This window comes from Culex quinquefasciatus, chromosome 1 (assembly GCF_015732765.1).
Source record: "Culex quinquefasciatus strain JHB chromosome 1, VPISU_Cqui_1.0_pri_paternal, whole genome shotgun sequence".
Taxonomy (NCBI): Eukaryota; Metazoa; Arthropoda; class Insecta; order Diptera; family Culicidae; genus Culex; species Culex quinquefasciatus.
In genome coordinates this window covers 4,842,086-4,860,443 of record NC_051861.1, presented here as the reverse complement: position 1 = coordinate 4,860,443, position 18,358 = coordinate 4,842,086, and the positions used below count along the sequence as shown (strand labels likewise).

Sequence of the window (18,358 nt, the reverse complement as noted above, 5' to 3'; positions counted from 1 at the left end):
AGTTTAATAAACAAACGAATAATTCAAATGTGAGGAAGAACATTTGGAAAGGGGTTGAACATTTTAATGTACTTCGAAATACCAGAATTTTATGGTTATTTATTTACAAATGAAAATATGTCTCTCAAAAGCATACTGCAAATACTACTTTTAAAATTGCAAACATGATTCGATTAATAATTCGAAAAATTGACCGCTTGTACCATTAAGCAGCTTCTGTTCATCTAAGTGTGAAAATGTATCATGGTTTCCAGCAAGATTTTCCGACTCATCTAGCTGGAAAAAGAACATTAATTGATTATGATTTCGAAAGCTTCCTATGTGGTTCTCTATGTAGGGATTAGCCAGTAAAGTTTTAATTGCTTACTTCAACCTACGCTTAATTTCCATCTTTTTCCAGATCAGATTCACCTACAAACCATTAGTAATAATCAAATTTGCAGAGATGATCAAAGGGAAACATTGAAATTAACATAAATCTTCATAAATGGTCTGCTAGAAAGAAAAACGAAACCGATTTGGGGTCACAAACACACGCACTCACGTGGAAAATCGAAAAGTCACGCAAAACAACTGCTGCCGATTGCTGGGAAGAAATGGAAGAAAGCTCAGAAAAGGAGGAAAAACGTTGGAAAACTATTGGCCATTTGCGTGCGAACGGTGCTGGAGGGCAATGAATATGAATTTTTCCCCGTCCAATAAAGTTTGCTCAAACGACTTTCACTGAGGGTCTCTTTTGGATTGAAATGGTGTCGTAAAGAATCATCCGGAAAACTTGAATCACCTTTTGACATGAAAAAAATGCCAAAATTAGCTTTTAGTAAAAAAAAAAACAGATTGATCTCAGAATCAAAAAATCTTCTGAGAAGCGTTAAAATCCATGAAAAGGCTCGACTGAAAATATGTTCTCCTTAAATCCAGCAAAAGAATCATGCCAACGGCCAACAAACAAATGTTGATGCAAGCCATTAGAAAGCGAAAATATTGACAAATTGAAGAGATTTTTCAAGCAAGCGAAGTTCCACCAAGGATAAGATTATCCAAACTAGAGAGGACATCGAGAAAAGAAAGCATCATTTGAGGAGATTGAAGAAACCTTAGATAAATATTGAAATATTGAGATAGCGAAAATCGACAACGAGAGAGTCTACTTCAAAGAAAAAAAAAACACAATTTCTTAAGTCATAAGTATAAGTTTAAAGAAAAATCATCGATCACATGTGAAGCAGGTTGAGGAATTTCATTCAATTTGCGGTTTCTCAAGCAGGTACTAGACTATGATAAACAAACTCACACTTTTTGACAGTTTGGCAAGTTGTTTGAACTGTCAAATACGAACAACTGCGAATTTGTATGCTTCTTAGTCCAATAGCAATTAATAAACAGCTGAGAAGTTTAAATTTGATGAAAAATTAGTTTTCGTTGTCGCCTTATCAGCTTTTTTTCCAACTCGCGATATATATTAGTTTTTTTAGAGTTAAAAATTGAATCCTTTGTGAAATCAAAAAAAAATATCATATTTTTTAACATTTCAAAATGTCCCAAACAAGTGTAGTGGCCGATTCAAAAAAATACTTTAAAAAACTCCGAATTTGACGCTCGACTGAGCTGCGAACAAAATTCAATTAAAAATTCCACAATCTCTCGATTCTAGCAAACGACCGTTCCGCAATCTGGATTAGATATTTTGTGCCGTTTTCCCACCTATACATTGGGAATGATCCAATTCTGAACCCCTCTTGTACGCCCTCACAAACATCTCCCGGAAACTGTAACCAAGCCAAGTTGACAACAACAAAACCAAAGAAAAAAAATCGAAACAACAAACATTTCACCGAAATAAAAAAAAAGACAACTTTTTGTTTTGCACTGTCCACTTCAACGACTCGTAGGAGGAGTGGGTGTGATGCGAGGGGTTCCCTCTCCAGGGAATCGTCCATTACGGAAGAGTGGGTTTGCATGTGATGGTATGTGGAGTACGCGAGCGCCATTTTTGGTTCCCCAACACCCCCCCTCCCTCCCCATCTGACGGGTGCCCCACAAACACAAGAAGACCAAGAAGATCCATCTAGTGGGCCGAAAATAGGCTCCTCTGACGGATACGGTTAGGTCGAAACTATTTCGACGCAAGGATTAACGGCCTGCTACGGTTCTTATTAATAGCCGGGAATAAGTCGCAGGTTCTCCTGGATGTTGATGGTTTCTTCGGCCGTGCCGTTAATATTTAATGGGTTTGTCGATACGGTGACGTCACACCGGGGAAGGACCAATCAGGGCCGTCGGCACCGAGCGGACATGCGCACCACTTTTTTCGGAGGGACTCGCGAGCGAATCCTGGCGTGGTGAATTTGGCCAGGATTCGCTCTCACGGCCGTTGTGTGCAGCCTGATGGGGGTTCGTGAGCTCAAGAATTCCGAGCACCTGGCTAGAATGTTTCCACGTTTGCTGCGACCAGGTCGAACGGTCCTCTCGTCGTGGTCCTCTCCGTCGTCGTCGTCGTCGTGCGGCCACTGAGGAATTTTCCTCACTCACACCACCGCCGTTTTTCACCGGAGTTCTAAGTGAAAAGTGTGAAAATTTTAGGATTTTTCCGAGTTTTTTTCCGTTTGAATTTTGATTTTGAGAAATCGCGAGTGTGAGTGTGTGAATCAATTCCTGATGCGCAACTTTCTTTTCTTCAGTTTTGCGGTGCCCTCCGGGGGTTGGTAAAAGCAGTGTGCAAAGTGCCGAGACAACCATTTTCCGAGGAAACTTCTAGGTGAAAATCAGTGAATCTTGAAGCCGATCGAAGGAGTCCACAGCTATTCGGATAACACAGCGCGGGTCGCAATCCAAGACACCCGTGGAATTATCTAGTGTGCCGCGGCGGCGACCAAAAAAGAAGGGAGGGTTCTAAGGCCCTTTGCCAACCCGTGACAGTGGCGTCGTCATCCGAGGGAAACGGTGGGGGTGAATCGTCCGCCCTGTTCTCCAAGTTCGGAAGCTCGCTGTTCGGGCCCACCAGCTCACCACAAAAGGTCGTAACCAATATCCGAGGATTCCTGTCGAACCGGCTGACCGGAGTGTCCATCCCCGATACAGGTACGGGTTTTTCCCTTGAATCCTTCCCATCCCACCGAAATTCCCCCATCAAAACGACGCGCTACCAAGCAAGTTTTCTTAGACCAACGAAAGAGGTCATCCCACAATTCAATAAACGTCAACGAGCCAATTATGTAATTAAACTTTATTCAATCTTCGTCGCAGCAATTTGTCTTTGTCCCTGCGACGACACGGCACAAGACAAGACGAGTAATTCGATTAAACAGACAGTCTTCTCCCCCCCTTAAAAGGGCCACCCTTTGCAGCGCATTTTGAAACCTAACCTCATCGTAGAAGAAAACAATAGCGGAGCTGTCAAATTAGACGCTAATTAAACAATTTAGCAAAAACAATTCAATTCTTCTCATTTTCCATCGTACTGAAAATTAAACATTCAGAAAAACAAAATGGCGGACGAGATTTTAGTCTTTTCCACCTGCTCCCATTTTTTCTTCGAGGAGTTGGGGTGTTCGGGGGTCGTTTGCTCCCCAAAGTCGTTTTCTCCAGCTCCGCTCTCACACTCACCCCTAGCATGTATGTGTGAGAGAGATTCCGGGGTCAATGTGTTGGTAAACCGTGGTGAAATTCCACCATGGAGGGGTCCGTCCTAACCAAAAGGGGGGGGGGGCTGTTTGGGGGGTTACATAATCGCCGCATGTATGGGTGACTGTTCTTACTGGTTCTTACGCCGGATGGCGCGGAGCTTTTGTGAATGAAGGCATTCCCGTCAAACACGCACGCACACAAGCGCCCGCAAATCGGCCCCATTGGGGAGAGACCACGCGAATCGATAACGAAGTTGGCTGTGGAGCTCTCACACTCACCTTTCGAGACCAAAATAGATCAGCGGTTGCTTGGATGTTTGGCGGTTGGCTGCAAGTTCAAGACTTTTCCAATCGTTCTTGTTGGAAATAAGGAAATGCAAAACCAGAAATCGGAAAACAAATTGCCGGAATTGGCACTGATGAGCACAGTTTCCAAAAATAAATTGGCAGATAATCCAATAAGTCGGGGTGCGGTTTTGCCACTAGGAGAGGTGGATGTTTCCGTGATTTTTGATTGGGCTCGTTCTGCATTCTTTGGCTTTTCTTGCCAGGAAGGTTTATGTAATCGATTGTTGGTTGAATGGAAGCCAGAAACGTTTATTTGTGCTAGCGTTTATTTTTAGACTTTGCTGTTTATGGTCTTGCAAACAATCAGATTTATATTTCTTAAAAAAGAAATAAACACTTCTATGTTAAAACAAACTATGAAAGTGGATAGAATATAAAAATAAGTGTGTTTATTTAGCAATTAAAATAGAAAAAAAAATAAATAATTTACGGGGGTACGCTAGTATTTGTCCCAAAAAGTAAATTTATATCCATTTTACATGAAACATTAAAATTTATTTTTAAAGAAATATTTTTTGCTCCCGTTTTTTTTTTCATTTGACGGAAAGTGGGGGTAGGGGGATAAAAACTTGACTTAACATATTTTTAAAGACAGAAAATTCACCTTCTATGCAGTCATGCTTTTGAACGGGTTCTCCGTTCGTTCAAGTTCACACAGCAACACGGAAAATAACAGCTCTGAGAACGAACGCTCTTCTCTAAGAAACGTTCGTTCAGTAGGCTTTTTTGAAACGAACGGAGAACCCAGTTCAGAACTCTAGCTTTTTCCTTTGATGGGACCTCAGTAGACCAGCTAAACTTCATTCACTTTTAATCACCCCTTGACATATCAGCCCTGCTAGCTCAGTGGTAACACATAAGTGTAGTAATCAAAGGTAGTGAGTTCGAGAATTCGAATGATTTGTTTTTGTTTTTTGTGTAGTTCGAATCATTTTTTTTTCATAAACTTGAAAGCTTTAAATTTGTTCAAAACCACGGTGGTCATAAGGTTTCGTCTGTTTCTTAGTTGAAAGCTTCAGATGCATTTTTAAATATAAATCGTTTAGCTTTAGTTTTCATAGCCTCTCTACCTGGATTTTCCCTTGAATGGTATAATAATTTAAGTCCAAAAGTTGTTTCACTACCCAACTAAACACCAAATAAAATAAATGAATTCAACAAAATAAGATTCGAACTCACTTTCTCTGATTACCAAACTTTCATGTTACCACCGATCTAACCAAGCTATATGAAAGTCAGTCTACTGATTGTCAATATAAGTCAAACTGTCGCCATGGAGAACCTTTGGCTACAGGCGGTTTACAGAACGCGTTCCAAATGTTGAAAGAGAACGGCACGAAAAAGTGACGTTCTGTTTTTGGAACGAAAACCAATGGCTCCTGCGCTGTGGGTTCAGTTCACACTGAAGAACGAGAACGAACGCAGAACGGGTTCCGTGCAAATTGCATGACTGCTTCTATGAAACATTTAGAAAATTTTCAAATCTAGTCATAAATGAGAAAATGTCTTTAACCCCTCTTAAACTTAAACTATATTATAGGCTAAATTTAAGATTTTAGGTTTAATTTAAGAAGATTTTGACAATTAAAAATGGTCACCGGGAACACAAAGAGAAAATGTACCAAATTCAAAGAATGCAAAGAAAAGTCTATCTGCGAAAAGAAAAAGAACTACTGAGGTTTTTAACTCTCGCATTCTTTTCATGAACCCTTCCACCCCCGTTTCCCACAATTGTTATGTTCTGAAATTATTGAATTCGTAAATTCTTAAACTTTTTATTTCTTCAATTCAGTTCTTTAATTTATAAATTCTCAATTTTAAATTTCTGAAAATCAGATTACCTTGAATAATTTTTGAAGTCACATCTAGATTCGATTATTCCAAGTCAAATTTTTGCAAGGACTTCAGGTACTATTTATGATTTGAATTAATTTGTAAAATGTCTGTATTTGAGAATTTTGTTTCTAAACCCTAAGCTCTTTGCTATTTCTATGTTCAACGGTAAAAAAACACTTTTATAAACCACGTTTAATCATCTTTTTAATTTGAATGCCAAAATGTTACAAAGACAAGACAACATTTTACGATTGATTAACAATTATCCCCTTGAAACGAGCTGTGAAGTAAGATACCTTCTTCGGTTATACAAAGTGTCATTGTGCTGATTAAAATAAGTTTCTTCATCATTATGAACAGTAATATCAGCAATTTAAGCATTATTTTAGAATGCCGATTTAAAATATAAAAATTTAAAAAAATAAATCTTTGTTTTTTTTATATTTTAAATTAATTGAATTTTTTAATTTTTGATTTTAAGATTTTTTGTTTTGTCAGAAATTTGATGATTAGTGTTTTGACTTTTCTCTTTGTTCGACTTCATCCTGAGCAAAATAAAATCTTTTTTTTAGTAAACGGCATTTCAAGATTTTGCATTTTGAGATTCGGCTTCATAAAGTATTTTTGGATTTTCGATATTACTATATTAAGTGCATAATTTTACAGGAAACGTTTGTAATTTTCATTTTGTAACAAAGATGCTATCATTTATCTATAGAGCAATTCTCTACGAAATCGGTCTTTTTTCTTCAATTTTAATTTTTGTATTTTTTAATCCGGCTGAAACTTTTTTGGTGCCTTCGGTATGCCCAAAGAAGCCATTTTGCATCATTAGTTTGTCCATATAATTTTCCATACAAATTCGGCAGCTGTCCATACAAAAATGATGTATGAAAATTCAAAATCTGTATCTTTTGAAGGAATTTTTGATCGATTTGGTGTCTTCGGCAAAGTTGTAGGTATGGATACGGACTACACTGGAAAAATAATACACGGTAAAAAAATTTGGTGATTTTTTTATTTAACTTTTTATCACTAAAACTTGATTTACAAAAAAACACTATTTTTAATTTTTTTTATTTTTTGATATGTTTTAGAAGACATAAAATGCCAACTTTTCAGAAATTTCCAGGTTGTGCAAAAAATCACTGACCGAGTTATGAATTTTTTAATCAATACTGATTTTTTCAAAAAATCGAAATTTTGGTCGTAAAAATTTTTCAACTTCATTTTTCGATGTAAAATCAAATTTGCAATCAAAAAGTACTTTACTAAAATTTTGATAAAGTGCACCGTTTTCAAGTTATAGCCATATTTAAGTGACTTTTTTGAAAATAGTCGCAGTTTTTCATTTTTTTAAATTAGTGCACATGTTTGCCCAGTTTTGAAAAAAATATTTTTGAAAAGCTGAGAAAATTCTCTATATTTTGCTTATTCGGACTATGTTGATACGACCTTTAGTTGCTGAGATATTGCAATGCAAAGGTTTAAAAACAGGAAAATTGATGTTTTCTAAGTTTCACCCAAACAACCCACCATTTTCTATCGTCAATATCTCAGCAACTAATGGTCCGATTTTCAATGTTAATATATGAAACAATTGTGAAATTTTCCGATCTTTTCGAAAAAAATATTTTTGGAATTTTCAAATCAAGACAAACATTTTAAAAGGGCGTAATATTGAATGTTTGGCCTTTGTGAAATGTTAGTCTTGATTTGAAAATTCCAAAAATATTTTTTCGAAGAGATCGGAAAATTTCACAAATGTTTCATATATTAACAAAATCGGACCATTAGTTGCTGAGATATTGACGATAGAAAATGGTGGGTTGTTTGTGAAAACATCAATTTTCCTGTTTTTAAACCTTTGCATTGCAATATCTCAGCAACTAAAGGTCGTATCAACAAAGTCCGAATAAGCAAAATATAGAGAATTTTCTCAGCTTTTCAAAAATGGGCAAACTGTGCACTAATAAAAATGAAAACTGCGACTATTTCAAAAAGTCACTTAAATATAACGAAAACGGTGCACTTTCAAAATTTCAGTAAAGTACTTTTTGATTGCAAATTTGATTTTACATCGAAAAATGAAGTTGAAGACGATTTTTGAAAAATCAGTATTGATTAAAAAAGAATTTTTGCACAACCTGAAATTTCTGAAAAGGGCATTTTATGCCTTCTAAAACATATCAAAAATAAAAATTAAAAATAGTGTTTTTTGTAAATCAAGTTTTAGTGATAAAAGTTAAATAAAAATCACCAAATTTTTTTACCGTGTATTATTTTTTCCAGTGTAGTCCGTATCCATACCTACAACTTTGCCGAAGACACCAAATCGATCAAAAATTCCTTCAAAAGATACAGATTTTTGAATTTTCATACATCATTTTTGTATGGACAAATTATATGGACAAACTAATGATGCAAAATTTCTTTGGGCATACCGAAGGCACCAAAAAAGTTTCAGTCGGATTAAAAAATACAAAAAAAATCGAATGACCGAAATCCTAGAGAACTGCTCTATATATATAAAAAAAAAATTCGACGGTTTTGGAGCGTCGGAGCGTCGGACCGAGGTGCTCTTTGTTTCGTTGGGTTCGTATAAGCCCAAGGAAGGTTTATACGCTAACTAATTGACACTTTGGCCACTCTGGAACCGATTCCGGAGCATTGGCAAATTGTATGGAAAAAGTTACGTAAAATCAATTTTGATCACAGGAGGCTGAATAAGCAAAAACCCAAAAAACGTCAACAAACCAAAAAAGGCAGAACGAAGTTTGTCGGGTAAGGCTTGTTATTTATAAAATGATAGGTTCCTGAAAACTTTAAAAATAAATCTTATTTAAAAATTACTTCAGGAAAAAATTGGTCATCCCTTCGATATTTAGATTGTTTTAACAGTAGCATAACTGTAGCATAACATGTTACCATGAGTAAACAAAATTGTGACACGCTTGTCTACAACTTCAAGCTTGAAATTCGATTTATGACGTCTCCATATTTAATCTGTTAATTGCTTTAACATACACCCAGAACTGGGTATCGGCATTCGAGAGGATAAAGAGCACGGTTCGGTAGTAAAATGGTACTGTGTGCGGACGGAGAGGATAAATCCCGAAATTACCGAGAGTACTTTACTCATGGTTCATCTTCAAACAAAGTTCATCTATAAAAAAAGTACCGGTACCGAGACTCGAACCCAAGACCATCGTCATATTGAACCGTGCCTTTGCCGTATGGGCCATCTTGGTTCGGTAACTAAACGGTGGTCATTTGTCCATATAAGCCACTCAATAGGATGAACTGTTCCAATGAACGAATGAATACGCGAGAGGACTATACTCTCGCAAAATAGCACTTTCCTCACGTTTCTTTTCGTGAGGACTATCCCCTCGTTTTTTAACTTTGGGAACTCTCCTAGGAAAATTACCTTCATCGTAACAGATTTTTAATACTTTAATGTTGGTTGTACAAAAGTTTAACAATAAAAATGTGTTTAGTGTAAGTGCATATCGTCGCCGTCGTGCTAACTTGTCGTACTTGCATTTTGGTCCAAATTGAGTTAAGAACGTAATTTTGTGCAGCTCACAATCCCTCACCTTTTGACTTTTAACAGATCGCCAAAATTCAATTTCAATCCTGAGATATTCAACGAAATCCGAAAAACTCTCACTTAACATAGTTTCAATATTATCGTGCTAACTTGTCACGCCCTGAAAATTGATGAAAGAACGACAACTGGCCAAAGGGATTTCAGTTCAGAACGCGTTGGACGCACGTACAAGTTAGACAACCGTAAACATTTGTAATTATAACTCGGGGACAACCAACATCAACCAAACTTCGGGACATTGCACATAATGGTCAGCCAAACAAATCGTGTTTGTTTTTGTTTACATTGCGTGCTTTCGTTTTTGTTTATTCAAGGTCAAACATTGAAAAGCGTTTTTCTCGGAACGTCAAAAAGGCGGGTGCGACGAGATAGCACGACGACGTCGATATATTTTCCACCTTCATCTCAAACTGGTACATCAGAGTTAATCTCGTTAGTCACGGCATCCAAGTGCATTCAACCATTTCATCGTAACGTAAATACTAAATTTGTTTTGCAAACTGCCCCATCCCTTCAAGTTTCAAGTTTAAACGCTAGGTAAAAACTTCATCTAGTCTGAGCGAAAAAAAATCGATTCCATTTCCCTCAAAAAAGATTCGCTTCCAGCGAACTGCAAAATAGGGAAGTCCAACTTCCTACGAATTTTCGTATCCCGCTGTGTCTACCTGCAAACAGTAACCACCACGTTTTTCGTCAGTACGATTTTCCACCAGACATCAAAAACTCGTGCCGGGCTGGGCCGGTGACTGACAGGACCAAACCCCAATCAACCACGCCACACCATCCAGCCTCGAGGGCAAAAATTATAACTTTTCCCCAACCCTCCTGTTATACAAAACTCACATCCTGAAGATATACAGCTATACACTGTAGCAACCCCTCGCGAATGCGCCCAAAAGTATACACCACCGCCCGTGAATTATTTGAGCAATTCTCTACGAAATCGGTCTTTTTTCTTCAATTTTAATTTTTGTATTTTTTAATCCGACTGAAACTTTTTTGGTGCCTTCGGTATGCCCAAAGAAACCATTTTGCATCATTAGTTTGTCCATATAATTTTCCATACAAATTTGGCAGCTGTCCATACAAAAATGATGTATGAAAATTCAAAAATCTGTATCTTTTGAAGGAATTTTTTGATCGATTTGGTGTCTTCGGCAAAGTTGTAGGTATGGATACGGACTACACTGGAAAAAATGATACACGGTAAAAAAATTTGGTGATTTTTTTATTTAACTTTTTATCACTAAAACTTGATTTACAAAAAAACACTATTTTTATTTTTTTTTTATTTTTTGATATATTTTAGGGGACATAAAATGCCAACTTTTCAGAAATTTCCAGGTTGTGCAAAAAATTATTGACCGAGTTATGATTTTTTTAATCAATACTGATTTTTTCAAAAAATCGAAATTTTGGTCGTAAAAATTTTTCAACTTCATTTTTCGATGTAAAATCAAATTTGCAATAAAAAAGTACTTTAGTGAAATTTTGATAAAGTGCACCGTTTTCAAGTTATAGCCATATTTAAGTGACTTTTTTGAAAATAGTCGCAGTTTTTCATTTTTTAAATTAGTGCACATGTTTGCCCAGTTTTGAAAAAAATATTTTTGAAAAGCTGAGAAAATTCTCTATATTTTGCTTATTCGGACTTTGTTGATACGACCTTTAGTTGCTGAGATATTGCAATGCAAAGGTTTAAAAACAGGAAAATTGATGTTTTCTAAGTTTCACCCAAACAACCCACCATTTTCTATCTTCAATATCTTAGCAACTAATGGTCCGATTTTCAATGTTAATATATGAAACATTTGTGAAATTTTCGATCTCTTCGAAAAAAATATTTTCAAAATTTTCAAATCAAGACTAACATTTTAAAAGGGCGTAATATTGAATGTTTGGCCTTTTGAAATGTTAGTCTTGATTTGAAAATTCCAAAAATATTTTTTTCGAAAAGATCGGAAAATTTCACAAATGTTTCATATATTAACATTGAAAATCGAACCATTAGTTGCTATGATATTGAAGATAGAAAATGGTGGGTTGTTTGGGTGAGACTTAGAAAACATAAATTTTCCTGTTTTTAAACCTTTGCATTGCAATATCTCAGCAACTAAAGGTCGTATAAACAAAGTCGAATAAGCAAAATCTCAGCTTTTCAAAAATATTTTTCAAAACTGGGCAAACATGTGCACTAATTTAAAATGAAAAACTGCGACTATTTTCAAAAAGTCACTTAAATATGGCTATAACTTGAAAACGGTGCACTTTATCAAAATTTCACTAAATTTGCAAATTTGATTTTACATCAAAAATGAAGTTGAAAAATTTTGCGACAAAATTTCGATTTTTGAAAAATCATAAAAAATTCATAACTCGGTCAATGATTTTGCACAACCTGAAATTTCTGAAAGTTGGCATTTATGTCCCCTAAAACATATCAAAAAAAAAAATTAAAAATAGTGTTTTTTGTAAATCAAGTTTTAGTGATAAAAAGTTAAATAAAAAATCACCAATTTTACCGTGTATCATTTTTCAGTGTAGTCCGTATCTATACCTACAACTTTGCCGAAGACACCAAATCGATCAAAAAATTCCTTCAAAAGATACAGATTTTTGAATTTTCATACATCATTTTTGTATGGACAGCTGCCAAATTTGTATGGAAAATTATATGGACTAACTAATGATGCAAAATGGCTTCTTTGGGCATACAAAAAAAATCGAATGACCGAAATCCTAGAGAACTGCTCATTTAACAACATTCGTGTGAATATTTTATGAGCAAAACATAAGGCAAATAGCAAATGCCTGGATTTCTACTCCGGTGTGCTCCGGCCGACTCGAAATTGTGTTTATTCCCTCGGGGCAGACGAGCTAGTGAAGTCGTAGGAGTAGGGCAAGAAGGGCCTTTTCCATCATTTTCCCCCTGGATTTGGCCGGCAGTTGGAGGGAAGCAAAAACTCGGTTTCGCTCTCGGATGTGTGCGAAATTGTAATACAATTTCTTTAACGTAACTTTTGTCGTATTTTTGCCTCGTTTGCTGAAATCGCTTTAAGGATGCTTTTGCATTCGGAAAAAAAGGAGAGAACTTTCCGGAAGGAAACCTGGAATTACGTTCTCCAGGCTGAAGATTCGGGTACAGGGCGCGTGGGAAGTGGGATTAATGATTTCATGAATAAATTTGAAAGCAGTGTGCGATTGCTTCCTGCACTTCAACGGGCAGGAATATTTAAGTTGAGCGCCGAAGAATGAAGGGTGTAAAATCGTTGAATTATAAATGAATTTTTGAATAATTTTATGAAAAGATTTAATGGTGCTGCGAAGAAAATAAAATGTACCTGTATAAAAAGAAGCCATTTTGCAAAATCAGTTTTTCCACACCATTGAGCTTGTGAATATTATACAAAAGTGTATTTAGCCTTATCGACGACAATAAACGATAACTCTTTTAAAATAGGGGAGAGTGGGGAGACTTGATCCCCGGGGACACTTGATCCCAAGCCTGTATCTCGTCAGCATGTGGGTAAAACAATTAGCTTTGTTCTAGAAAGTTGTGCGAAATTGACTAAAACTCATTGTAGAAAACAAAGAAAAAATATTAAAAAATGTTTAGATTGAGTTACACACAATTTTCTAAAAAGTGCTGCAAAAAACTTCCAAGAGATCTTTTTTCTTTGTTTTGATAAGTATAGAAAGCACTCAAAAATTGTTCAAAAAAATATTTTTTATACATGAATTGTTTGATAAACATATCAACTCCAAAACCCTTACGCATTTGACGTTAAATTTATCGTCATACAATTTTTACAATCAATTGTTTAAATAAGTGCGTTTAGGGAGACTTGATCCCTGCATTTTTACATTCACTGGAATCAGCCTCAAGATTAAATAATTGGGCTGGGTTTTAGTACATAGTTTCCTTAGTATAGTTGAACATAACTTACTGCAGATTGAACCATTTTTCAAAAGTTTTGTAAACAAAAATTACCAGCTTTTGTAAACATGCTCAATTTTGGCCTAAAAAAGAAAATTTTAAGTTTTTAAATATTTTGCATGCTAAACATGTTATATTTTGAACACAAACGTACAGGTTTAATGTTAAATTGCTGTAACTTATAGAAAATTAAAAGTTTGGATGAATAAAAAACATTTTGCTTAAGATTTCTTCAAAATGTTGAAAGGGGGATCAAATTACCCCCAACATTTTGAAAATGCCGGTTTAAAATATTTGTTGAAACGCTTGGCATGATTCGAAGAGTTTATTTGATGAAATACCCTTATCAGCCAAACATAGTTGAATGTTTAAGCTTTCAATTCACGCAAAAAGATCATAGTTTTGTGAGAAATTAACAGAGTTATGTGCGATACAAAAAAAGAGGATCAAGTCTCCCCACTCTCCCCTATCTCACTAAAACTTCCTTCTTGAAACCAAATCTGGTTAAACCAGATTAAAACAGAAAAAATAGCTTTCACTAACAAGATAATTGCTGCGACTTTTTCAGAAATTTCCGTAGTTTTTTTCAATTCTCAATTTTAATAATTTTCAGTATACCTAGATATTTAACGGAGCGTTTTAAAGAAAAAAACACATCATTACAGTTTGTTGTAAAATACTCAAATTTTCACAAAATGTAATATTCCCTGCAAATGCTCGAGTTTTAATAATTTTCGATATGAGTATCAAACGATGAGAAATTTTGTAATTATTTTCAAAGAATTGAATTTTTTTATTCATAAAATACTAAAATTTTCATTAAAATACTAAAATTTTATTATTTAAATGAAGCGCAATTTGATATGCATTTTCACTGTTATAGATTTTTTTTGATAAGGCCGTTGCAAATATTTTTCAAAGTTTATGCCCCCCCCCCCCTTTAAAATTAGTCCGAAAAATCCGGGGGCAAACAAAATATTTTTCCAAAAAACTTAAAAATTTCCATGAAAATAGAAGTCTTATCAACGGAAAACAATCTAAAATGCATTTTTTGCATTTCCGTCTTGAAACTTCCTACTTTTCCTGTCATTCTCGCGTGACGAAACAGCCTACTTTTATCTACTAAAAATAACAGAATCGAATAGAAACACATTTCAAAACAAATGCTGAAAAGTTCTACTTTTCAGCACTAAAATGGATGCTGAAAAGTTGAACTTTTCAGCACTAGTTTTGAAAAGTAATATTTTTCAACATTTTTTTGACGATTTATTGACAAAATACATGAACATTCGACTTATAATTTCACTCAATGGGTGTTTTTCAGAAATGCAAAAAATGTTGTATGGAACTCGTTGCAAACCTTAATTTTTTCAGCACTTGTCGTATTTATCCAACTTAGTGAACCTCGTTGGATAAATGTACGACACGTGCTGAAAAAATCTTCTTTTTTGCAACTTGTTGCATAAACTACTATTTCTGCATTGATAATAAATTTTAGCATGTTTGGGCTTGTTCAAAATGTTTTGAATTTTTATGAAATTCCAACGTACAGCACCGCAAAAAATTTATTTTTCGAAAAAAAAAATTTTTGTCAATGCTTAGATATTTTGCAAACTAATGATGGCAAAACAAATGGACAGGTATATAATAGGATGTAACAAAAATGACTTTTTGGCGGGCATTCAAGGGTTTGTTCCGGTGGGCATACTAAGCCCAAATCCAAAATATGAGCTTGATTGGACGTAACAGGAGCTGGCGCTCCGGCCTTCAATTTTAAATGGGATTTAACCCGTAAAAAAAGATTTTTTCAAAAATGTCACTTTTTGAGGCATTTTGGCCACTGAAGCGTTTATTTTCAACATCATTGGCGTGTAGGCCAGATCCTTGCGCATCTTTTGGTATATATAACATTGAAATTTGGAGTACCCTGGAGCTCGGTACAGACCTTCAAAGTTTGGCATTTTTTCGAAAAATCGGTCCCGGCAAAAAAGATATGCGTCGCGCCTCGCGACGCCCTAGACGCCATTTGATTTTGCCGGGGTCGATTTTCGAAAAAATGCCAAACTTTGAAGGTCTGTACCGAGCTCCAGAGTGCTCCAAATTTCAATGTTATATACAGTGAGTCAAATATTTGTCCGTACCCCCCCCGTACGGGAAATGTTTGTGATATAAAAGTACATAAAATTCGACTAAAGTGCCATGTTTTATACATCAATCGACGCGGCAAAATGTCCTCTTTAAGACATTGTCATTGGATTTGCAAAAAACTTTTTCTTGAAAAATACAAAAATTGTTTACTGAAAAAAGTTAAAAAAAGAGGTCAAATAATTGTCCGTACCCCCTAGTAAAAGTACAAAACTTTCCGTGCTGAGAATTTCTGTACCGTTCTGGGTCAGAATGTTTTGCTTGGGGAATTTGAAAATTTCAAATTTCAGACTAGGGAATCGTAATCGGGCTGTAGTGGACGAAATTGGATGCTTCAAATTGCAAGAGGTGGGTTTTTTTGTCCTCTATCTGATCACCACAAAATTTCCCTCCGAGGGGTTGAACCGGTTCCGGGACAATCCGGATTGTTTAACGGTATTGTTCCGAAACAGTATTTTTGGTCGAAAAATGTCAATAAAAAAGATGAAATCAATGTATATTTTGAACAAATATTGTTGAAACTTGTTCAATAGAGACTCTTACAACACAAAATAGCAATTTTATAAAAATAGTTGTTTATAAACTAATGTTTTGACAAGTTTTACTTTAAAAAACTAAATTTAATCCAATTTTTAATATAAATTAACTAAACAAACTTATCAGAAGTTCAAAGTTGTCACAAACTGGCTAAAGGTACTAGTATTTGACACTGAAACAACATTTCATAAATGAATTCACTTAAATCGATCAGATTTTGTACTTTTACTAGGGGTACGGACAATAATTTGACCTCTTTTTTTGACTTTTTTCAGTAAACAATTTTTGTATTTTTCAAGAAAAAGTTTTTTGCAAATCCAATGACAGTGTCTTAAAGAGGACATTCTGCCGCGTCGATTGATGTATAAAACATGGCACTTTAGTCGAATTTTATGTACTTTTATATCACAAACATTTCCCGTACGGGGGGGTACGGACAAATATTTGACTCACTGTATACTAAAAGATGCGCAAGGATCTGGCCTACACGCCAATGATGTTGAAAATAAACGCTTCAGTGGCCAAAATGCCTCAAAAAGTGACATTTTTGAAAAAATCTTTTTTTACGGATTAAATCCCATTTAAAATTGAAGGCCGGAGCGCCAGCTCCTGTTACGTCCAATCAAGCTCATATTTTGGATTTGGGCTTAGTATGCCCACCGGAACAAACCCTTGAATGCCCGCCAAAAAGTCATTTTTGTTACACTCTAGTATATAATGCATTTTAAAACACTTTTTTTCATTAAAATGTTGAAATTATGGGTCGTAAATTGAACTTTTATACTTTTTTATTATCCACACTTTAGTTTTTCCGATGGATTGTATGGGGCTTCGAATAATCGAATGGTTTTTGTTTTATTTTCTACTTTTGACAACAGATTCAATATCTGCGACCCAATTTTAGTTAAATTTATTAAAAGTGAAACTAACTAATGCATTTTCTCAATATTTAATCTCCGCCAGTTTGGACGCCATCTTGAATTGAACAAATCTTAATCACTTAAGAGTAGTTTAGGGGTGCTTGACTTGAGCTTGAGCTCGACAATCAAAAATAAGAGAGTAACAATTTTTCTTTGTGAAACAAAATATACACTCAAACCCCGATGGTTTGACACCAACTGTTGTCAAACGAACGGGGTCACTTTTTAGTTTGACACCCCTATTACACGGAGTTCACACGCACTACCAAACGTTTGTTTTGATAGTGTGCGTGAGCGCCGTGTAAAAGTGACAGTTGGTCGTTTTTTAGTTTGACTTTGACCAACCAACGCACAGTGGTCCGAAACCGAAATCTAGCGTGACAAAATTGATACCGGCCACACGTTAAGATTTAGAGCTTTGGTGTCTTCGGGACAAATTATCAGGGTCAATAGGGGCATCTTTTGGTATGGTGGACATTAGGGTGGTCCAAATTTTAGGGTGGTTCAGAATTTTTATTTTGGCGGGATGACGAGATAGCGCTTTGGTGTCTTCAGAAAAGTTGTAGAGAACACCATTCTGAGCAACTTTGCTCAAAAGCACAAAGCTCTATCTTCAAACGGGAAGTTTCTAGAGCCATTTTTGTAATTTAGGTTGAAGTTTTTAGGAAAAAATGAGTTTTTTGAATTTATCAACTCAGGCTTGTGTCGTAGCGAGTTGGTGTCTTCTAGACATTTGTAGAGCTTATCAAAACACACATTTATCTTCCAAGAGAGCAAAAATCGGACCTTTAAAACGAAAGTTATAGCCAAAATACGACGAAAAAGACGCCATTTTGAAATGTGAATAACTCGAAAAGGTGGTAAAGTTTAACCTCGCTCTTAGAAGCATCTGAAAGTACACATTTTAGAGTACATTTGCTGAAAATATCTCGGGGGTCTTTTTTGTTTAACTTATTTAATCTCAATTTGAAAATGAGCCTTTTTCAATCGTTTTTTGCCCATAACTTTTGATAGAGTTGACCAAAATTCATTTTTCAAGAATAAAAATGTTCATTTTGACAAGCTCTACAATTGTCTAGAAGGGCTCAAAAATGTACAAAATGATCTAGTGGTTGTAAAAGAAGAAACAAGTTTTGGCTGAAATATTTCAGGAATAAATTTAATTATTTTGTTGATTCCTGAAATATTTCAGCCAAAATTTCTTTACAACCACTATATCATTTTGTACATTTTGAGCCCTTCTAGACAATTGTAGAGCTTGTCAAAATGAACATTTTCTTAAAAATGAATTTTGGTCAATTCTATCAAAAGTTATGGGCAACGATTGAACTCATTTTCAAATGGAATTAAATAAGTTAAACAAAAAGACCCCGAGATATTTTCAGCAAATGTACTC

At 35.3% G+C, this 18,358-nt stretch overlaps 2 protein-coding genes across 2 annotated transcripts in view; both read left to right on the top strand.

Annotated features, from left to right (window-relative positions):
* Positions 1 to 2,813: 2,813 nt before the first annotated feature.
* The window catches only part of LOC6032576 (choline O-acetyltransferase), a gene marked incomplete at its 5' end in the record, with an annotated part of 65,449 nt that continues 49,904 nt past the window's right edge, over positions 2,814 to 18,358 (top strand). The window contains one exon of the mRNA XM_038248293.1: positions 2,814 to 3,081. Coding sequence (XP_038104221.1) covers positions 2,814 to 3,081 — 268 coding nt within the window. The remainder of the gene's footprint in view (positions 3,082 to 18,358) is intronic.
* LOC6032572 (vesicular acetylcholine transporter) overlaps positions 2,947 to 18,358 on the top strand; it is a 42,386-nt gene continuing 26,974 nt past the window's right edge. Inside the window, exon 1 of the mRNA XM_038267058.1 lies at positions 2,947 to 3,081. The gene's annotated coding sequence lies outside the window, so the exon portion shown is untranslated. The remainder of the gene's footprint in view (positions 3,082 to 18,358) is intronic.